The sequence below is a fragment of the Pelodiscus sinensis genome, chromosome 16 (genome assembly GCF_049634645.1).
Source record: "Pelodiscus sinensis isolate JC-2024 chromosome 16, ASM4963464v1, whole genome shotgun sequence".
Lineage (NCBI taxonomy): Eukaryota > Metazoa > Chordata > Testudines > Trionychidae > Pelodiscus > Pelodiscus sinensis.
In genome coordinates, this window is record NC_134726.1 from 31322929 (window position 1) to 31346654 (window position 23726).

At 45.5% G+C, this 23726-nt stretch overlaps 1 protein-coding gene across 5 annotated transcripts in view; it reads right to left on the minus strand.

The window, feature by feature from the left end:
• Positions 1 to 2759: 2759 nt before the first annotated feature.
• Positions 2760 to 23726, minus strand: part of FBXL18 (F-box and leucine rich repeat protein 18) — a 44120-nt gene continuing 23153 nt past the window's right edge. For 3 of the 5 annotated variants that reach the window (XM_075899670.1, XM_075899667.1, XM_075899669.1), the window contains exon 7: positions 7095 to 14286. In XM_075899670.1, the coding sequence (XP_075755785.1) occupies positions 14261 to 14286 (26 nt within the window). In that variant the 3' untranslated portion in view covers positions 7095 to 14260. Of the gene's footprint in view, positions 4354 to 7094; positions 14287 to 23726 lie in introns of those variants that run through there. The other 2 variants (XR_012896188.1, XM_006112914.4) reach the window with 2 other exon arrangements.

The following is a 23726-nucleotide window of genomic DNA, read 5'->3' on the forward strand; positions in this document are numbered from 1 at the left end:
TGGATAGGAAGAGCCAAAAGGATATGGCACGAAGAGGGCCAAGAAATCCAGTATGATCTTCATCCTTCAGCCAGAGGTGGGGAGAGGATGTGTGGTAGGAGGTTGTGGGTGGGGACTGCTGAGCAAGGTTGCTGTCCCGCTACTGCAAAAAACCCCTTTTCACTTTGGCCATTGCTTCAACCAAACACTGCAACCCCCTTCTCCCTGCACACATCTCACTTCAACCACTTTCAACCTACCTACGAGGCAGCTGATGAAACAGTCTCCCGCTCCTGCTGCTCGGAGCACACTACTCTCCTCTTCAGATCTCTTCACTGCCTTCCTTCTCTCAGTATCCAAGTCAGGCCTTTCAGCCTCACTTTCCAGGCCATGCAGGGCTCTATCTTGTCTATATCTCAGTCCTCAACTCTTCCTACCCCCCTCTCTCCTCCCAAGCCGGTTCCTCCCATGTCTCCTGCCCACTTGGCCTCTTTGTGTCTCCTTTGCACGGTTGCCCATACTGCTGGTTACACAACAAACTATGCTAATCTAGGCGAAATCCAATGGCTCCTAACAGCAGCAAGGGAACATTTTGGAGGGAGGGGGCCCTGACATCCCCCCTTTTCCTGTGGCCTCCAAGCTGAGCCAAGAGAAAAGCCCTGGCGTGTGGGGCAGCAGCCAGGACCCAGGACATGGGGCTGTCAGCAGAGTCCTTAGCACACAGAGCCAAAGCAGAGGCCCCTGGCAGCCGGGATCTCAGGTGTGGAGCCAGCAGCAGAGCCCTAGAGTGTGTGGCAGCAGCGGTGGCAGCTGGGTCCCTGGGCAGGGGTCCAGCAGCAGAGCCTGTGGTGCATGGGGAGGCAGCCAGAATCCCTGGGGCTAGACTGAGAACCCGGAGGTGCTGCAACACCTCCCACAGCCCCAGTTCCCACACCTATGGCACCCAAAGAGCCTACCCAATATTGTGCTAGATGCAGGACATACATGTCTGGAGCAGGGACTGTCTCCCAAGAACTTACAGTCTGAATAGCCCAGACAGGCAAAGAGTGGGAGAAAGGCAGAATCATTAGGTCCACTTCACAGATGCAGAACTGAGGCAGAGAGATTGGTATGCACAAGTGCTTGACTAACCTGTTCCTAGAAGCCTCCCTTGCCAAAGATTCCCCCAACCTCCCCAAGTAATCTCTTCCAGTGCTTAACTATCCTTAGAATTACCTCTCGTCCCTAATATCTAACCAAAAGTTCCCTTGCTGCAAACTAAGCCAATTATTTCTTATCCTGCCTCAGTGAGCAACTGACCACAGTCCTCTTTATAACAATCTTTCACATACTTAAAGTCTTGTGTCTCCCTGAGCCATCTCTCCTCTACACGAAACATGCTCAAATTTTTCCTCGGTTACATTTTAACTCATTCACTTTGGGATCCACTATCACCCCCAGATCCTTGTCTGCAGCACTGCCGCTTGGCCAGTTATTCCCCACTTTTTACATCTTGTTGATTTCAGAGGAATTCTCCAATTTATTAAGAACAGGCTTCTGGTGTAAACATCTTAGGCCAAATTTAGCCCTTGTGTAACTCCACTGACTACACTGGCTTTTATCTATGGCAGGAAGTCCCAAACTTTTTGCCAGCACATCCAGTGTTCCCTCTAGTTTTTCCATCCATGTGTGGAATAAATTTTGTTATAGGCACAAAGGCATGTGTGGCTGTGCACCACCAGTAGGAACACATGCTGCCAGGTTTGGACTCTCTGCTAATCAGCTGGGGACATTTGTATCTCTCCTGGGTGGCCCTCCAAGTACTCAGCTTAGAGGGAACACGGAGTACAACCCCATTTTAATGAAGTATTGCCTGCTGGGACTCCAGAGAGCCTAGTGGATGTCATGTAGAACGAAATGGCACCATTCACACAGTGTACACCTCATACTTGCAGTGTGACCTTGCATGCACCATAGAGGATGCCAGTGAATCCTCCCTGCAGCATGACCTCGCATGCACTGTCCGTGCAAGGTCATGCTGTGCAGAGCAAAATGGTGTCCTCTGCACACTAGGGATTGCCAGGACCACATATGCCGGAGATGCGACCTCATTTGGCATCATGACCCACAGTTTGGGAACCACTGGTCTATGGCATAAGGGCGCTCTCAGCCAAAGATATCCTTAGAAATTCACTGTCCTTGAGAGTCCAGCCCATGTCCTCCCATCTTCAAGACAGTTGTTTCAGTAGCTCTTAACTCTAGTTTTGTTGCCTCCTTCACTTTATGTTTTAAAACCTGTTTTGAATCTGCCATGCTGGGTAACCAGTGCTACACAAATTAGACACAACAACAGGAAGTTAACACATGCAGTCTCCAGGACTCATTCCCGGAACCAACACAAGCCACGTAGCCTCGCTGAGCTCTTGAGACAGCAGGTCTGTTTCTCAGAGGGTATGTCTAGACTGCATCCCTCTGTCGGCAGAGGGATGCAGATTAGGCAGGTCGACATTGCAAATGAGGCAGGGATTTAAATATCCCATGCCTAATTTGAATAAAAATGGCTGCCACATTTTGCCAACTCAGCATGTTGTCGGCAAAAAGTGGCAATCTAGAGGGGGATCTGTTGAGAGAGCCTTTTTTGATAGATCCCTTATGCTTCCTGCAAGGAGGTTTATAGGATTTGTCGAAAAAGGCTTTCTTTCTCGACAGATCCCCCTCTAGACTGCCGCTTTTTGCCGACAATGTGCAAAACGCGGTGGCCATTTTTATGCAAATTAGGCATGGGATATTTAAATCCCTGCCTCATTTGCAATGTCGACCTGCCTAATCTGCATCCCTCTGCAGACAGAGGGATGCAGTCTAGACATACCCAGAGTGTCTGAGAGCAGCACAGAAACTGGGAGCAGATGACACAGAAATGAAAGTGTCCTAGAGCCTCTCCTCCATCTTCTGACACCAGCAGGGATTGTTCCCTCCCTTGCCTGACTGATGGCAAGCCACCGAATGTCTTTGTGCATCACCCAGGTTGCTTTCTTTGCCACAATTTCTTTTAGATACTTGGGTTTATTAGCTCATCTGCAGATGCTTTTCGGAATATTCAGGTCTCCTTCCAAGCAAAGCTCTAAGCAAACATTTGTGCAGGCCCATTCCTTGCACCTGACATCTTTATGTTCCCTTGGCCCGAAAATGCTGGCTCTAATCTATCATCGCCAGCCAGTACTCCCAGTCAAGTGAGACTCGTTACACAACACAGACCTCCACCTCGGGAGTTTTTTTACACTTCACACACGCTGCTATTGATCTGCATGCACAGAGGTAGATCAACGCAGACAAAAGTAGAAATCATTAAGGTGAGTCAAGGCACAACCATCCTCACCCCCCCCCCCACACACACACCCACTTCCCAAACTTCACCTTATAGATTGCAACATACCCACCTGCCCTCCCGCTACCTCTTTTGGAGAGCGATGAGAGATCTTGGAACCTACCATCAGAGTAGCTGAACCTAGATACTCACACATTCCTTCTCTCTCACTCCCAGAGACAGCTTTCTTTGACAAGCTTCTTAAGCAAATAGGTGGGCAGTGAACCAGTTACATTATGATTGTTACCTAGTGCTGCAATCTAGCTCCAAGTTCATGTCAATTTGACCTCCCTGCCTTCACTTGGCATCAGACTCAAGTAGCCATGAATATGTTTTTATTCCATGTCCTAAGCAGTTGGATGTCTGATGCGGGCTGTTATACAACTATGATGTTTCCCTCTTCTCCAAAAGCAGCTGCAGAGCCTCTTTACCTCCCTTTCCCAAGTCATGAGACTGTTAAAAAAACTTAATAGCACAGAAGTGGCTGGACAGAATGGAAAGAGAGTCCAAGATTTCAACTGTTCTGCTCCCAGTTGGGCCTCTCTTATGCTAAGCAAGTCAATGTCTGTGCATATGTCTCTATTCAGAATACAGAAATACCATCCCATCTTGGTAAAACACACCTAGATAATCTGCTGAAAGGCACCATTAGCAGTACAAAGTTTAAAGGCTAGCTATCTCTAGGCATATGTTTCTTTTACATTTCATTCTAGTGGGACTCCCCCTTCTCTGCCAATACATCTGATGCTAGAGTTGCAGGCCAAAATGTTTCAGTCATTTTTCCCAATTCCTCCTCTCAGATTTATTAATGCTGAAACAATGCGGCAAACCTTGGCAATAATGTTTGGCATTCTGTAATGGACTCAGAAAGTACATTCCTTCCTCAGCCTCCTCCTCTCTTTATCTCTTTCCTCTCCCCTGAAAGCACATTTAGATAACAGTTATTGGAATGATAAAACCTACCCCATAACTTAAGCATTTCTGAGTGAAATGTAGAGATGGCTCCTCACAGGTTGCATCTTAGGTCAAACCTGCCAAAGCAGAAAAGACGACATGCTCTAATTCAAGCTGGTTATTTTGGGGGAGTTCTGTAGACCCGTATTAGGCAGGAGGTCAGGCTAAATTATCAGTGATCCCTTTCGGGCTTAGAATCTATGAAAAAGTTTACTGAAACCATGAGCCACTCTCAGGAGACTTGTTTGGTGCTGTTCTACCAGACACAAGATGCTCAATATTTGAAGCATTTGTTTACACACAAATTTACAGCGGATTAGTTTTACTGGTGAAACACTCACTGTAGACACTTGTTCAAAACTGATTATGTAGCACATCTCTAGCTAGATGTTACCGGTTTGCTAGCTGTGATTCATGGCTGCTGAACACATCTTAAAACATACCGAGTGTCCTAATAAACAAGAGCCCAGGACAGGGTTAAGTACTGATCCAAAATGCCCTAGTTCCTACAGATGCTGTCTTCTGGATAAGACTTACAGCTGATTATTGAACATAGCTTTCCCCTGAACATCTCAACTCTAGTAAGCCAGATGGTCACAGATTGGAACAGTTCTGCTCCTGGTGGGCCTCTCTTACGCTGGGCAAGTCACTTAATTTTTTGAGCATTTAAACTCAATCATTTAACCATGTGCAAACATCATTTTCACTAGTTCAAAATTACACTTTCGTGAAACAGGTGCAACTCCAATTGTGGACCTGGTCTCAGACATCTGCTGTAGCAAACTTCATAGCCATTGGTCATTACTGGAAAAACAGCAATGGAAGTTGTAGTATAAACAGGATGCAGGAATTTTTTACCACCATAGCCAGAGCTTGTAAGTTGTTCTATGGTAGACCGATACAGAGGATGCCACCACTCCAGCTGATACATGCATGAGGAGGACTTGGTACACTGCTCCAAAAATATCACTACACCAGGCTTAGACAGTTGATGGTAGATACACCTTCAACAACTACACAGGTGCCTCCAGGGGCAGCCCTAGACTAGCTGCCAGAAACTGGCATCCTAGGCGAACCATGCAACCAGCGCCCCCCCACCTCCAAACCCCTCAATGATATTGCACCACCATTTGGCACCCCATTTAACTTGGCGCCCTAGGCAATTGCCTAGTTCGCCTATATGGACGGGCCGCCCCTAGGTGCCTCATGACATCAGGATTCTATCTAACGTGGCAAAGAAGAGATGAATGGACCCAGAAGTGCTCATCCAGTAGGGAGATCGCAGAAAAAGGTTTCATTGGTCGTGATTCAGACAACGGATTATTTTTATTGCTTTCACCATTTTGTTGCATTTTCCATTTTTATTTATTCAATTCCAGGTTCCCTTCTCTCTCACTCCATTAGAGCAATGATCTCAAGTCAAATGAGTCTCGGAAGTAAGGATGCTGTAATTTTACTCAACTACACAAATTGACTCCAGGGTCACATTTTGCTGCAGTCAGATTGATCAGCTCCGTCCTGGACTGGCGAGAATGCTTGCTGGGGCAGTAGACTAATAAGCAGATCTTTACAAAAAGGTTCTCCCCTCCAGCTCTGGTAACAGTACATAGATCTCAAAAAAATTCACATTATTTATGTTGGCCAGGGCATGGGGACCAACTGGCTACAATGTATTACTTAACTACCCACCCCGAGAACTTGGGCTCAAATTCAGAGTAGGCAAAGTTCATATGTAAGTTAGGGTCTCAGCTTGATGCCAGACACGAGGGGGAGGATTTTCAGGACTTGGGCGTGTGAAGTTGCTATTGGTGTATGCACTGCTGCAGACAAAACAAGTGATGCGTTCCAAGTTTAACTGGTTGTGTGCAAAAAGTTACCCTGAGTAGGTGCCTTTTTGCATAGATTATTCTGAAACTCCGGGCTTGTCCCATAAGACTCAGAGGCTGGGGGGCAGGAGCGCTAGGTTCTATTACAGGTTCTGCCACAGACTGAGTGAACTTGGGCAAATCATTTCCCTTCAGTAAGCCCACTGTGTCTCAGCTTTTTCACCTGTAAATTGAGAATAGTCCCTACGGCAGGTGGTGATGTGAGGCTTGGTTTATTTAGTCAGGTGCTTTGTGATCAAGATGCAATGAGCTTAAATTGCAGCAAGGGAGGTTTAGGTTGGACATTAGGAAAAACTTCCTATCAGTTTGTTTATTTCTGGCACTGGAATAAATTGCCTACGGAGGTTTGTGGAATCTCCATCATTGCAGATATTTAAGAGCAGGTTAGATAAATGTCGATCAGGGATGATCTAGATCAGGAATGGGCAAGAGGCGGCTAGTGGGCCAGATCCATCCTGCTAAGATGCAAGATTCAGCCCACAGCCACCTCACCAGCACCCTTACTATAGAGCAGCTGTGGCCACTTTAAATAGCAGGCTGCTAATTGCTATGCAGTCTGGGCAGGGAGGAGAAAGTTTTGCATGCTGTTCCTTCCCCCTAGCAAAATCCATCTCCCATTGGCTAGTTTCTGGACAATAAGAGCTGAGAAATTTTGCTGACGGCAGGGGCAACAACTGAAACCTGCTCATTCCCCTCCTCCCAGTGCTGGAGCACAGCCACATGGAGCACCCCAACCAACACACAGGCAGAGAGCCTGTCTCAGATTCCTGCAGAGCTGCTGGCTGCGAGCTGCCTAGATAAGCACCTCCCAGCCAGAGCCTACCTCCTTCTCCCCCACCCCAAACTATCTGCTCCAGGCTGCCACCCAAACCCTTTGCACCCTCTTCCCCCAGGTCACAACTCTCTTCCAGACCCTTCACCCCCCTTACTCCCGTGCCCCAGATCATAATCATCTCCTTCACCCAAACTCCCTCTCAGACCCCATACTCCATTGTGCACCCCAGTCCTCTGTCCCAAGCTCTCTTCTACACCCTATCCTCTGTCCCAGACTCCGCACCCCCTCCACAGAAGTGCAGTCCTTGACCATTTACCAAAATCATAGCGTGGCCCCCCCATTAAAAATTATTGCCCACCCCGATCTTGGTGGTGCTTGGTCCTGCCATGAGGGTAGGGGGCTGCATCAATGACCTCTTGAGATCCCTTCCAGTTATAGTATTCTACGATTCTATGATCCAGGGAGGAAAGGTGCTATATAAATACGTCACTGAGCCCCCTAACTACAATTAGTAGGGGTGTTCAAAGTCAAAACTGAAGTGAATTAGCAGAACTGTCCCCTAAAGCTTAAAAGATTCCTACCCACAACATGCATGGCTGTAGCCAGTACCAATACAGTCCTAAATATACACATATAGCTTCTGTTTAACTTTTATATTAAAGTGTGCCTCTTAGCAACATGTGTTCCCCTACCCCCACTGGTGCTGAAGACAATAAAAAGGCAAGAGGCAATGAACTGGACCAGTTTTAAAACCAGTTTCACTCTTTATTTGAAATCTTTTACATGCCACAAATGTACATGAAAACCTGCACATTGAAAATGTGGTTCACTATTATGAACAAAGAGCCAGCTGTAGATACAAGTGTAAAACAAGTGCACAGATGGGAGTTGTTAGAACTGAGGAGTTTGTCAGTCATTTGCAAACAGGCTGCTTGGGTTCCTGGTGTCATTTAGCACATTACAAGCTAAATCTTGATTTTGGGAGCCACCTCCTCCAGCTTTCATGTTACTGGTATAACATACGTATTCACTCGTAACACAATTCTCTGACAAACCGCTGTTCCAGCTTGCCATAACAGTTATACCAAAAGAGTGGGTGTTACTTAGAGACCAACCACACCTTTAATGTCTTTAAAAAAAATCAACATTTTGACGACAAAGTTTCACCTTCTGTTTATATAGGAGAGAATACAGATTCTCAACAGAACTGGGACTTTACACCGACATTTACAAAGAAAGTTCTGATAGAAAAACATTTCCCTAGCAGCCTTGGGCAGAGATGCAGCTTCCACTTCAAAGGACAAACTTCAAAAACAAATCCGATGTCCTAATGGTTTTGTGCTACATTACTTAATTGTCATACAGCTAATTAGCAATGCCTGATTTCACATTCTCAGTACGTAGAAGTTGTTCACATAAGAGAGGCTACTTACAAAAATAAATAAATAAAACAAGGCACCAAGCATACATTCCTATGACAGTAACATACAACGCTACACTTGAGCATTTAGAAACCTAAAATAATGAATAGTAATTAAATCTAAATTGATCGACCTTCTTTCAGATCTAACGGCTTTGAATTTCCACGGGGGGGGGGGGGAGGGAAGGGTATATATGTGTGAATATATAATACTAGTATGTTGTAGATCTTTTACAATTCTAATTATTTCCCTATCACCAAGTAAAATCAGGATCAATAGATGATACAAACTGACCCCTCTCCTCAAGCATCAGGGGGAAATAATAGCGTGAGGGAGAAGAAGTGAGAGTGTCAGAGGTCAATGCCACTGAAAACAATAGATATTGATGTCTCCATTCATTTCAAAACAGCAGAAAGGTCAATGTCTCCCTTGCTTCATGTTTTATGGCTGAGATCCTGCTGCTAACAGCAACCATGTTAATAGCCAGGCCTCATCCATCCTTTTATCATTATTTCTAACCAGGTTAGCCATTTTGAAAATTCAAAGCAAGCTGGAAAGCTGCCGCTGAGGGAGGGAGAAGAGGAGAGGCTGCCCTGGAAATTAATGGAAGAGATGTTTTTCATTAATGTTAGAGACTGCATCTCTCCATACCTGGGCTCTGCTTCATTCTGGTTTGTCCCTCGCTGCCCCCTAAAAAATGAAAGGGCCTGAGGCAACGTCCCTTTGCTATTAATCATTATTCCTTCTACAACATCCCAATCGGTTTCTATGGAAATGATTCTCCTGCTAGAGTGCCCTGGCTGCCTATGCCTCTAATCGAACAGAGGCAGCCTTCAGACCCAGCACTGGAGAGAGATTTCCCTCCGCAATAGCCAGATAATGTTCACGTTGCTCCTTTTACAGACTTATTCTCCTCCAGATAGGAGGGAAAGGTTTTGGTTGTACATGGCGTCAGGCAGGATCAGCACAGGATTTAGTCTCCCATGAGCAGATCAGACAAGTTACCATGCCATCTGGAGTATTAGTTTCTTGCTAAATTAAGTAGTGGGGTTGTCTTTCTGAAGTTAGGAGACCCCACTGCAAAATATGGAAGACTGGTCCTACAAGGTGCTAAGCTCCCCCAATTCCCACTGGAATAAACAAGAGTTGAGGGCCCTTAGCTCTTGGCAAGCACTATAGTAGCATCCCTTCCCCTCAATACAAGGAGAGCAATGGAGAATTCCTTTAGCCCACAGTCACGGGGCATCCTGTTGCCAGCAGCAAGTCAGTCCTAGTAATGGACAGATAAAGAAAACAGTCACGACTTGCAGGAGTGTTAGTAGTATATGGTTCATGTGGACGTTCACAGAGAATGGAAATGCTCAGCAGCAGTCTCCATTGTTGAGACGCTCCCCAATGCCCTTTTTATTCTGCGTTTTTAACTCTGTCACCCAAGACCATAAGGATATGCATACTGGGATTGCAGCTGGCAGCGTCAGGGCTCTGCTCCACGTCAGGCCACTTTAGGAAACTCGCGCCTGCTGCTGCTATTCCTCCCCTTTTTCCCTCCTCTCAAATCTGCTCATCTGTCCTCCAAGATGGACAAACACTCAAAAACTTTACTTTTGCCTAATGCGAGGCAGGGAGCAAGATGGGGGACTTGAGGCACAGAAAGGCTGAACAACTTGCCCAAGGTCACACAATGAGCAAGTGGCAGAGATGAAACTGAGCAACAGCTTGCAGTCCGATGCCCCAGCCAACAGATGAAGCTCTCTCAATTCTCTAATCTCTTCCCCTACTGCTGAAGCGCCACTCCCCATGTGGACAGGTTAGCATTGCTCCCAGCACTCGCAAAGCCTGACAACATGGCATATTATTGCTGTATCATGGAGGAATGCCAGGGTTTCAAACATGCCAAAAAGGAGCCCAAACTGAGCCCAAAAGGCAGAGGAAGAGATCCTCATAGGATTACATATCCTTCATGCTGCCTATTCTGACTTGGGGGATATTTGTCCTAGCGAGCTTCTCCTTACCAAAAAATAAAAACACCTTAAACATCTAGAACCCACTGGGGAGCAGGATTGGAAAGACACTTTGTTAAACATGTTTTGGCATCAATGGTCTTATGACTGTACCTTTTAATTTAACTTTAGCAACCCAATCCTGTAAGTGTCAGAATGCTTTCATCCAGCCAGCATGTGGCTAGCAACGGAGCCCACTGCCAGGGGAGAGGTCAGAGTTCTGACTGAAAAACCGGCAAGCAGCGGGCTAGCAGGCACCAGGAGCGCTGCAGAGGCAGCCCCAGTGGGAAGGACACTTGAGGTGGCTCAGGCAGCTCAAAAGAACAGTGTCAGTCTCATCCAGACTTCCCTAGTTGGCAGGGAGGGATTTTTGGAGGGAGGGGATGGAGAGTAAAGGGGGGGAGAAAGGGAATTTTGTAGCAAATAAAAACTAGGAATAAGAACAAGAAGCCCTCCTCTATTCCCTTCTCCTCTCCAGAAACAGCACATGGAACCTTAATGCTGACTAGGCTTTGAATCCCATATACTTCTCTGCACAGAACATATGGTGCTATGTTTAATAGCCCAGCACTGCCAATTGGGGACTATTAGGGTGGGTTCTTTTCCCAGTGTAAATGTTGCAGAATATAAATTGTAATTAACACTGATGCCAAAATAGCACTTAGCGAAAATAAGCACATTATTAACATCTGGTGACTTCTGCCTGGAGTGCAAAAGCAGCGGAAACTCTCACTCTCAGTCAGAAGATCTGTAGTAGGGATGCAGAGCATGCTCCCTCAGTTTGGAAGGGGGAGGTTCTTTTTGATGCCTTTATCACGACCTGAGGTATGTGACTGGACTTTCTTAGCTCTTTTTATGGACATTATGATTCATATTAACACAGACTTGCTCACCTGAATGCAGACGTCTAAGCATCATGCCAGAGGCAATACAATCAAGGTTGCATACTTGATAAAGAAGATCCACTCCCATTTTACCTGTATTCTGTTTAACCTCTAGGTTTCTCTTTACAAAGGAAGTGACTTTAAGTGAAGCCTGTGTTATCACATCAATAGAATCTTCAAAAGAAAAGACTAGGAAAAGAACTGACCCATTAGAACATCATGCCTTTGTGAACAACAGAAACAAATCTGAATAGATTTTTTTCTGCCTATTCAGCAGATACCAACGAAATCAGAGCCTTCTAGCAGGGAGAAAATGGTAGCTGAAAGTTTCCTAGAATCCACTGAAGGATCTCTGAACAGTGCTCAGTTAAAAAGAGAAACCCCTGCTCAAATACAAAAGAGTTCTCACCGATAGCTTTCAGGCATCACTCTATGCACTACTTGAGGATATTGTTTATTGGTGAGGATAGTTCCCATTATGAACTGAATAGGAAAGAACCATCTCCCAACCTGTTACCTCAGCTGTCTCTCTGCTCTGTACTGAAGTTGCTAAGGGTTCAGGAGGAAAAGAAATGCAGCTTTAGTGATGTTTCAAGCTCTCTTCATTGCCTGACCTTGACAATCTGTGGTGGAGCATGGATCTACTCAGAAACTGTACAGATCTGAAATGGCCTCACCTGGACAGAACAGTGACTTAGTTTCCGCCCCCCCCTCCCCAAAAAAAGCACATCTGATTTGTGAGGGAGAAAGGAGCCCATCCTGACAGAGTGGGGCTCCAACAAGCCACAGATACAAAGAGAGGCTGGAAGAGAGAGACAGGATTCTGGAGAGAACTAGACAGAAAAGAGGGGTAGGACTCCAGCAAAGGGGTAGCAGCTATCTACCTAATCACTCACATTTAAAGAAATCCCATACAAGTCAGAGGTCATTTGGAAACTAGTTTAGTTCTGGAGCACACATCTAGTGGCCAATCTGTGAGGGCTCTGGCTACCACTGCTGAAGTGTTACAGAGCAGCTGCTTCTTGTAAAAGCATGAACCCATCTTCTCATTTATTTAATATGGTAGCTACAAGACTAGAAGCGTATGCTCATACACCCTTGCTAGCTGATTTGTCCCATGGGAAGGTAAAAGGAAAGAGAGCTTTGATCTGGAATTCCTAGTCAGCGAAGGAGCTGCTGAAAAGAAAGCGTACAGAAAGTTAAGCCAAAAACTAGCTACAGGATGCTCTTCAAGATAAGGGTGAATCTAAAGCAAAGAGGAGTACAAATGTGCTTCCAAGAATTAAGCTGGTAACATGCAGTCTCACGCTTAATAAATGGTTAATGCTGAGAAAGCATCAACAAGCACATGCATAGTTACATCCTATTTGTACACATATGGGTTTCATCAGGCTGGACCATGATTTAACACGCAGAACAGAACAAACAAATCTGGAAATTTCGAAGCAGTGGGAAGGGGACTAGGGAAAAGTGTCTGAAGCCTGCATAAAGATGTATTCTGCTATCCAATCCACCCTTTGAAATCATGTTTTCGACACTGTTGCCAGGAGCCACTGCTTATGAAACTACGACACTAATACGTAGGAAATACTGATTAGCTGATTCTGTGATATCACCCATGGAAGTAGTGAGGTCCCAAGCAGTATGCAACAGCTCAGCTGTTCAGCACACCAGTAGATAGAAACTGTTCAAACTCAGTGGATAACCTCTAAGGAAAAAGATTAGCCCCACATTTTTCCATGGAATATTCACTTAAAAGGAAATCCCACTACCACCTAAAACGTTTCTGCTAAATACGCACTCTTTGGCTTTTGGCACAACTATTTGACACTTTAGAAAGTGCTCCATCAATAAGGCACTCTGAAAAGTGATCCACTCCACCACAAACTCCTAAGGACATTCCGTAGAGCAGGCAAGGCTAATGGAGTTACACTTTGAAAATACTCCAAATAGTCTCTGAAATTAATGCATGCTCATGTACATGATTTGGGGACAGAACTGGTCCACCAGGCTCCCCCGTACACTGCAGGTTGGAACAGTGTTCTACCATGTCTAGACCACTTTGATTTATTTATTATTTTTATGGTAGATGGAATCCATATTGGAGATTTGGTAACATGGAGTTTGTGAAATCTAGAGAGGAATCTCAAGACACAAAGGAAGAAACCTCTCCGCAAGCCAAACGGCCCAAAAACTAATATGGCCATGGGCTCGAAAGATTAACATGACCATGGGCTCGAAAGGTTAACAATCACGATTTGCTACTTGAGGGAAAACAAAAACCTGAGGTACTTCTCCCTAAAGAAAATACCCTTAAATATTTCTCATCACACATGCGTAACCATGTACACACATTTATAGTAAGAGGTATGATGAATTTCATTCGAGCAATTAATCTTTGTGCTCCTTGTAAATGAGGGACACTAACACTACACAGAACCAGGCCTCCTACTTTACCATTAATAACAGACTCAAAGAATGATCACTGAGGAAACAACAGAGCATACCACCAAAGTACACAGGAACCCTACAGAAATAGATTAGGCAACAAGCAGGGATGGGTAAGAATGGGAGCATTCTTTAAATTAGTTTCTCTTACCTTTAACTGATATAAGGTAAAAAAAGAAATTCATTATTAGCCACAAGGAAATATCCATATGGTTCCAAAAGGCTTGGATATTGTATTCTCATGTGCAAGCATTACCCGACAGGTCTGTGTTTGCCCACAGCAGTGTCTGTCAAGGCTCTTTTGCTTTTCAATTGCACTGATTTAAAGTGATTGTACAGCATCCTGTAAGGCGGCCATAAGCTTGAGAAGGGGAATCCAGGCCAATAAGAAGCTGTTTCACATGTTCATCCCAGCTGTTCTGTGTGTGCTATGGCACAATCACCACCACAAGTTTGGAGGTTCCTCAGCCACTCTGCTTTTAAACAAGGTAATTTCATCCAAGTGCATCATGGGGACATCTCTGATGACCTCTGTCAAATCCTCATGGAGTAGAGGGAAAATGACGACATTTAATGCAGGTCGATCTGCCTGGAAACTGAATCAGACACAGGTTATTAGCCAAGGAGAAGTGCTAGCTCTGCAATGAGGGGAAAAAATGCAGGGGCTCAGCTGGAGGCAGCACAGGGGGAAAGGAAGTCTTTAAGACAGGAAAGGAAGGTAGTCTAGATCAAGTTCTCCAACTTGGGTGGGACTTCGCAGTGGGTCCATGTGGCTAATTTAGAAGGAGTCTGAAAGGAGGCCTGATCCAAACCCAAAATGGAGCTCAGGGACCACAATATGGAGATCTTATGAGAAGAGGATAGGATTCTCAGAATTTTGCTTGAGACATTCATATGTTGATGGATAACAACGTAAGCCCTCACCAACTTCAAGACCAACTTGCTTGGGATTTGACCTGGTCCTGGGATTACCACTGAAGGCTCAATTGTACAGCATATAGAGTATAAACACTGCAATTAGAGAAAAATAAAAGGCTGGAAACTGTATAGCTGCAAATACTAAATGTTTCTGAGTGTTAGAATAATACGCTGGTTACAGTGTCATTTTTTATAAAAGCCACATAACAGCCTGTGACCAATTCCAGTCTTGAGTGAACCCACAAGCAAATAGCCACATTTGCCACTACAACTTTGGTTTGCTACTCTTCTTAAAAAATCTTTTAGCCTTTACCTCTATTTCTTTCTACACCAATCTCTTTAGTCCAAGCCCTGTTTGCTCTTAATTTTTGTGTCACTTTATTCAGAAGACATTAAGCACCATAGACCTTTCGATGGAAAGCAGACTGATGTGACAACAGGAGAGACAGGAGCAGCAAGGTTGTAATTACAGGAAGAGAAAAACCAGAAGTTAAATCTATATGCAATATTTTCTTAAATGAAAGCAGGACCCTGACAGCAACTTAGAGAAGTAACAGAAGAACATAGACAGGGGGAAGGACTACAGAGTATGAGAAGACTATTAGAATGAAGAGAGGTAAGTTCTTTAATATTGATTGGCTTGTGTTATGTCTATGTTGCTTTTATTGGAATAGTTATATAACCATATTTAAGCACATCGGTTATTGCTAGCGGGGTTCTAGCAATCTGCCTGAGTGGGTTGCCCAGAGCATGTTATTTCTTAACTGCTATAGGTAGGTTGGATCCAGGTAAGAACGTACACCCAATGAGGCACAATCTAGTTTGACATTCAGTCTGTGAATCGTGTCTGAACTGTAGTGGTGTTCACTCTAGTCCAAGGTTCTTGTCTATGCAGATGCTGTACAATTCTGAGCACAACCATCACACTAAAATCATTATCCATATTATGGTGTTACAGTGCTGCAGAGAGACTATAAGTTCAAGTGCTAGAATCCCACATGAAACTTCAGAGTAATTGCTGCTGATTAAAGATTAATGCTGGCAGATATATCATGCTGCACTTCGATCCTCAAGAGGCTGGCATTTCACTCTGGGTGATGGATCCAAGAAGCACCTCCCACCGACACATTTGTGCTTCCTTCCATGCCAACCCTTGTGCATAGAAACATCCTCCTAACAGATCCATAAACCTACCATTCTTTGCTCCAGTTCCTATCTCATGACCCAGTTCTGCAGCAATGCTTGCAAGAAATTAGCCAACAAATAATGGTTAGTTGAAAGACATCTGGGTAAAGTTGGTATTTATATAATTTCGGCACTAGGATGTAGCAAACGTATTGGATATTCTCTCTCCTCCTCAGCTCTTCAGTAAGTAACCAAGTAAGGCCAACACTCCTGCTGCAGAAATAATCGTGCAAGTATGCCCCCTCACCCCAACTTCACTGGGGCTCCATGTTGGGGTCCACTCACACAGCTCTCTTTGTAAAACTGGTGCCTTAGATTGTAAGTTCTTCACGGCAAAGAAAAGCATCTCCTATTTCTGTGTTTGTACAGCATCCAGCATAGCAAAACCCCAATCTCAGTTGAGGTCTCTGGATGCTACTGTAATACCATACAAATGACAAACAGTATTTATACATAGTTTAAAAAGCAGGACTAACCAAGTTTACACATAATTTGCCTCGGAATATTGGAAAAATACACATTAAATAAGCCTTCCAAGAAGCTGGATTTATGTAAATATTTTTGAAGGGCTTTGAACATGAGCTGCAGGGAAAAAAAGCCCAAATACGCCTTTGAATGTTGTGATCTGTGTTTTTTTTTTAAACTGGAAACTGTATGTTGCTCTGAAACTTGTAAATTGCATACCACAGCAAGTTTATGCCTGCAAATTCTTTCCATGTTCAATTTGTGCAATTTAAAATGAAAATGAAACACACATGGTTCACCAGTATTCTCAGCTGTGTGTGCGTGCAAAACCACTGCTTTAGCTGCACATTTCAAAACAGCTTTTAACGAGCTGCTGTCATAATGTTAAAACAGGATTAGTATTTCCCAAAAGCAGACTCCTCTGCAGAAGCTGTGTGAATGTTCCTTCAGTCCTCCGCCGGAAGGCAATTCCATTCTTCATATACCTGTCCAGGTGGGCTAGATTAAGTGAACAGCACTTAGTACTAGCACTAAAAGACCCCAGGCATGGGGTGGAGATGGGGAGAAGGGGAAGAGATTGAGTTAATGAGTTGCAGCATAGCTGCTGTAATCTTCTTGAAGATTCTTCCCTCATTCCACACCTGGATGGCTTTCAAACAGGATCTACTTCTGAAAGTGTATGGTATGTTTAGAAAACCTGTCAGATTAAGGGGGATATGGATCTGGGGAGACAAAAGTGTTGCAGTTCCAGACTTGAGTCCCTGTTCTATTCAAAGGGAAACAAGCCAAAAACTGTGAAGATTGCTTGCTTTCTCCTACAATCAATCTCCAAACTAGACTGATCATGATTAATTACATGAAAGTAAGTTCTCTCTGCCGTTGACTAGCTGGCTCTTTAGTATTTATCTTTAAACCAAGGAAAACCTCTGAGATAAAGAAAAGGACAATCCTTCCAAAGCAGCCTTTGATCCAATATAGTTAGCCTCTAACCAACAAGAGCCCCATGGCTCTTTTTGCAAAAGCAGGTTTCTAAATAGTATGTATTTGGATGTGAACATCTGCAACTGGCTATTATCATCCATGAAGCTCAAAAATAGACACACTCATTGTGATGCAGAGCACACTTAAAATTCTTACTGGCATTTGTAAAGGCAAGACCCTTGCTTCCCTATCCCATCCTTTAATTACACCTAATATGCTACACAAGCCTGTTGGCCAAAAAAGGGTTAATGGAGCTTTGTCGCCCACCCTAGAATTATGTCAGAGTGGGTGTGGACTGGGCACAGTAAGAGTATTTTCAAAGGAACAGTGTGGTAAATAACCTACACTACAATCTCAATTATTTCCAACTGGCACCGCAGGATCCAATATGTAGGTCACGGACAAAGTCAAAAAGGAAGGGAAAGTTGAAAGCAAATCTGTACTTCAATCAGATTTCCTTGATTTTTTGCAGGACAAAAGAGTCACTAGACTGAATTTATCATCTCATGGCAAATACCCATGTATGTGCTGTCAGATGTACTTTTAAAGTGGAGACAGAATGAGCCCCTTAAACTCCACCTACTAGAGTTGCAGAGAACAAGCAGCTGAAAACAAGCAAAGTTTAGCAAAGAATCTGCAATACTAAGGCACAGATTTTTAAATATCTCAATTCAGTTATTTGTACTGCAGCTGCTCTCAGACTGTCGTTAGGAAAAGCCCCCAATGTGATAGGCATTGTACAAACTTATTTTCTCCTAGTTGTAAGGAGGGGCTTTGAAGAGACTTGGTGACATCCTGCATTCAAACAAATCTTCCCCTCCCTGTGTGCGCATCTACACAGCACCCTTAGCTCAAAATAAGCTACACAATTTGCACTACGCAAATTGTGTAGCTTATTTTGAGTGTATTTCAAAACAACTTATTTTGTAATTTGGCGCGGTATGCACAGCACAAATTTTGAAATAAACCACTATTCCGAAATGTCCCTTAATCCTTGTGGAACGAGGTTTACCGGGATGTCAGAACAGTGCGCCCATTATTACGAAAGATATTTTGAAATAACAGGCACGCTGTCAAGACACACTGCCAAGACATGGAATAGCTATTTCGGGATACCAGCTATTTAGGGACCTCCACAGGAATATAATAAAGGTGCTGTACTGTTACAGTATTTTCTTCTGAATTTGGCACACAACTTCATGCATTCCAGTAAGTAGTTTTAAGGGCACCTTAGCTGGTATAACTAACACAAAGAGGGGATGGAGGAGTGATATGTAGCTAGAAAAAAAAAACAGGAGGATAACAAGCTCCTCTGCTAGGGTATTAAGGCAGGCTCCATGAATGCACAAAGTCAGGACCTGGGCTAGGAGGGTCATGAAGACACCAAATTTAGATCCACCATCTAGGAGTTTTGGGACCCTACAGGGAGACTAGGAAGGACGACGAACTGGTAGGGAGCAGGAGGCCTGGATTTGGGGTAGCAGAGTAACCTTTGGATGAACCAGATCAAGTCTCCCTTTAGAATTAATCGTCTATCCTTCCAGCCCTATCACACTCTGCCTTACCTTCTGCCAGCCTCTCCCTGAGTGTAAATTATACAATCTTAGCCTCCTTTACACCCACTTACCATTTGGTAACAGCACTTACACATCACTTCTGACTTTGGAGCATTACTCCAGAAAGCAGCTGATTAACCAAGAAAGGGGAATGCAATACAACTCAAATGTTGCCCTCTAACATTGTTTCGGCTGCACCTGGACATAGGTGCGCATTGTTTCACCCTAAACCAGAAACTCCAGCAGTTTGGTTTTGACTGGAAGAGACATTCATGACTGAAATGTAGGGCTGAAGCATACAAGTGATGCCAGGGCTTGAAATGCTCTTCCCTGAACAGCAGCATGGCAGAAGCTACAAAGAGCACATGAGCAGTAGGGCACACAGTGTGCACAGTTCATGGTGGATTAATTAAGTATAATAAAGGCTGAGAGACAGAGAGTGGCAGACAGGTCATCTTAGGTGGCATGACCTACATGCACTTTACTCCTTCCCATCACATCAAGCAACCATACTATTAGGTTCTGAAGCTTGGGTCACTTCTAGCACATTGCACTGGTACTAGGGATATTAAATTGTGTGTAATCAACTAATCGACTAGTAGATGGAATTTCCATCGACTAGCTGATTAGTCAACAAGCTGAGGAGCTGCGGCTCTGCCTTTTTTTTTAAAATGTATTAAGAGCCAGTAGGCTCTTAATACATTTAAAAGGCTGAAGTGCAGTGGTGGGGGGACCAGGCGCAAGCTAGAACAACTGATTCCCAGCTCACGCCTGTTTCCCCTTGCTGCATTTCAGCCTTTTAAATACGCTAAGAGCCTGCCGACTCTTAATATACAGGCAGTCCCCGACTTACGCGGATCCGACTTATGTCGGATCCGCACTTACGAACGGGGCTTTCTCGCCCCGAAGGTCGGGGCGAGAAAGCCCCGTTCATAAGCTGCTCCGGTGCCCCTGGTCTGCTGGAGACCGTCTCCAGCAGACCAGGGGCACCGGACTGGTTCCCGCGCTTCTGAGGCTTTGCCAGAGCAAAGCCTCAGAGGCGCGGGGAACCGCCGCTGCTGCGGCTTAAGTCTGGGTGCCTGTGGTCTGCTGGGGACGGTCCCCAGCAGACCACAGGCACCCAGACTGAAGCCGCAGCCGCGGCGGGGTCCCTCGCCTCTGAGGCTTTGCCAGAGCAAAGCCTCAGAGGCACGGCACCCCGCTGCGGCTCTGCTCCCCGTGTCCCTGGTCTGCTGGGGGGGGGGGGCGCAGCTAGTGTGCTCCCCCCCCCCCCCCAGCAGACCAGGCTTTTGTTTTGGACTCTGGGGCAGAGCAGCTGGGGCGCTGCCGATTGGTCCTGCAACGCCAGCTCTGGGCACTACTGGACCAACCCGGCAGCACCCCAACTGCTGTGCCCCAGGTCCTGATTCAGCCGCTGCTGGTCAGTTTCAGCAGCGGCTGAATCAGGACGCCTGGGGCAGAGCAGATGGGGTGCTGCTGTGTTGGTCCAGTAGCACCGAGGAGCGGAGCTACTGGAGCAACCCAGCAGCACCCCAGCTGCTCTGCCCCAGGCGTCCCCAAGTCAGCTTCTGCTGAAACTGACCAGCGCTGACTACAGGAAGCCCCAGGCAGAGTTGCTCTGCCCTGGGCTTCCTGGAATCAGCTGCTGATCAGTTTCAGCAGCAGCTGACTTGGGGACGCCTGGGGTTCTTAAGTTGATTCTGTATGTAAGTCAGAACTGGCGGTCAGTTTCAGCAGTGTCTGAATCTGGAAGCCAGTTCCGACTTACATACAGATTCAACTTAAGAACAAACCTACAGTCCCTATCTTGTACGTAACCCGGGGACTGCCTGTATTTAAAAAGCAGAGGCGCGGTGTCTGGGACTAGGCGTGAGCCCCTGCTATGCCTCTGCCTCCCCTGCCGCCCGCAGAGATGGTGCTGGGGGGAAAAAAACTGGCTTTTAAGGCTGGCTCCCCCAGCACCAGCTCCCCCCACGGCTGCCTCTAAGAGAGGCAGCAAGAGTGGGGGGTGGGAGAGCAACTAGTCAAGTCACTACTCAACTAATCAATAAGCTTATGCTTATTGGACAGTCAACCAGTCACTTACATCCTAAATGGTATTCAGAAATTTCAGTCACCACACTCTGGTATGTCATTCTCCAAAGCAAACATGCACGCATGTGTGCACACCCCATCCTCCCTACCCCAACAACTTCTATGGGGCTAATTTCCATCCATGCCAGAGCTCTGGCTCCCTGGAATGTGCTGGTATAATTATCCCCAAGGTGCCTTCTTTCAGGAGACAGAGAGCTCCATTTACATCTACCTGTCTTTCACTGAGCCTCCCAAGAGAGAACAAAGCTGGTTTGTAGCCACTGTAAAGTAGGCCAATTCCCCTGTGCCTTTTTTTGTGGACCCCTTTGGAATATCAATGATTAGCAGACTCTGGCTCATAACCCCAGAGCAGGAGTTGCAGTCAAAAGCATCACAGGAAAGCAAGATACTTGGGTCATTAAAATACCCTTCAACAAGCCAGCCACATTTACAGCACAGCTCTCACTGAAAGTACTTTTTGATAGCAGGGTTCCTTCATACCCACATCCAGTGCTTCCCCCTCTCCCCCCCCAAAAAAAAGTGCCGGTACTCCAGGGGAAAAGGTGTTGAGCTCTGACTGGAGGTGTCGGTACTGCATCTGGAGGTGCCGGAACTGTGTACCGGGCAGTACCGTCACAAAAAAAGCACTGCCCACATCTGCCATGACCAGAACTGTCTCCAGAAGCATCCTAAGGAATCCCATCATTTCCCTCACTTTAAATCTCGTAATTACAACCTCCAAACTCTGACAAACAGGTATGGACAGGACCCTTTGGAAGCCAGTCAAGTAATAAGACAGATTATCCTGCTGCTTGTCTCAGTTTCAGTGACAACACCATTTCCCAGCAGGGAAAGGATAGTGTTGAGGGTAGGAAATACGAACAGTGAGTGAGATCTGTCACTCATTGTGAAAGTGTGGGCAAATTACTACATTGCTCTCTGCCTCAGTTTGTCCATCTGAAAAATGGGGACAGTATGTCACTAACTCCACATGGGTGCTGTGAGGCTTAATAAGAGAGTATTTTAAAATTTGGAGTACTTAACAAGAGGAAATTATTATGCCCACTGACATGCAGACTAAGCAGTCAAACATGAATGGGCAGCTGGGATAACCAAAAGAAAGATACCACGGCACTGACCACAAGATCTAGGGCTAGAACAAACTGAGGCATAGTGGGAAGTTTTTTCTTAACACCTTCTGTAGATAAGAGGTTATTGCAATAGCTGCTCAATTAAAGTGTAATTCTACTTTGGAAACATAGTAAAGCAATGTTTCTGTTCAGACCTCTTCACACCCACATTCATGTGTGCAAAGAGATACCAGGGCAGAGAGCCCACTATGACTGCATAGCTAGAAGGAAATAAGAGATCATGCTGCTCGGGATACAGGGCTATCGATCTATTTGAGGAGGACTGTGTCCATACCATACAACCCTCTAATACAGGGATGGGGAACCTTTTTTGGGGTCAGGAACCACTGAACCACAGGGAAAAAAAAAAAAAATCGGTCGGGGCCGCACACACAAGTGAGAAGCAAAACGAACAAACCCTCACTGACGTGGCCCCCGACTGAAAAGGAGACAGACATTCCCCTACACTCCCTGCACACACCAGAGCCTATATGGGCCCAGACTAGTAGATTTTATGTGCTCCAGCCCCACAGTGGGGTACGGGGGTGTGCCAACACAGGCTCCCAAATACTGGGGGGGAGCCCTGAGCCTTGGGGACTGGATCCAGGCAAGCCGGGGGGCTGCATCCCCTACTCTTAACTCTTTCCCAGCTAAGCACCCACCACAGCATGCATACCGGCAATTAGGGAGTTAACCACAGGAATGCAGCCAAAAAGGGGATAAATGGGTGGCTCTAAAAAGAAAACATTAACATCCCATCAGGGGTGCACCTACAAACCAGACCAGCTTGCCTATACTGAGACACCTTTACCTGGCCAGTGTCAAAGCTAGGCAGCACTAATAATCAGGGCTCGCTGAACTGCAGCGAGCCCCGCTCGCCAGCCGTGCTGTCCGGCGATCTGTGCATGCACAGATCGCCCAAACCTGGCTCTTCCAGGTTGCAATCTACTTGCCATGGGCGAATAGATTGCATTATTTGTCAAGCCCTGCGAATAATGATTGCAATGCCATGCCCAGTATACAGTCCCATTTCACCAAGCACTCCAAAGGGTAATGCAAGCGGACATGGATGCAGTTTATTATTATTCAGTCTGACACAGGACAATTCAGGGGTTTCTAAGAGCAGGAAAGGAAACAGATAATGAAAGCTAGGACCAGAGTGTAATGATTCACTATACCTATCTAGCAATACATTAAACCTTCTTGCAATCAGAGGCAGGGACCAAGACCACAATGTACTTAGGCTAGTGAAGTGGGTTTGGCAGCTAATGTGCCAACACTGGGCTCACAAAGAACAGCTGTGTGCTAGGAGGTAGTTTTTCAAGGTCAGAAGGAAGTGGAGAGAAGACAAAGACTGAGCTTTAAATCTAGCATAAGCCATAGGCAGTAATACCCGCTCTTTGCAATGTCAAGATAATTGCAACTGCCAGGTGGGCAGCGCAGAAGAGGATGGTGGAGAATTTTGCAGGATTCACAAAGAAGATCTGTAATTCTGTGCTAGCTTTTCACCTTCCCAGGGTTACGCTCCCCCCTGAGCTTTAGTTCTGCAAGTCAGAGGTAACATCCATAGCAGCCAAAGCTTCAACCAAATTCTGAACTGAGCATCAAGCAAAATAAGAACCCAATGGGTCAAAACAGTGCATTTACTAGAAAGCAGCTGACCAATTGGAGGGACTGTTAGAGAAGTATAAATATCACGATTAATGGAGATTAATGGATACGCTGACT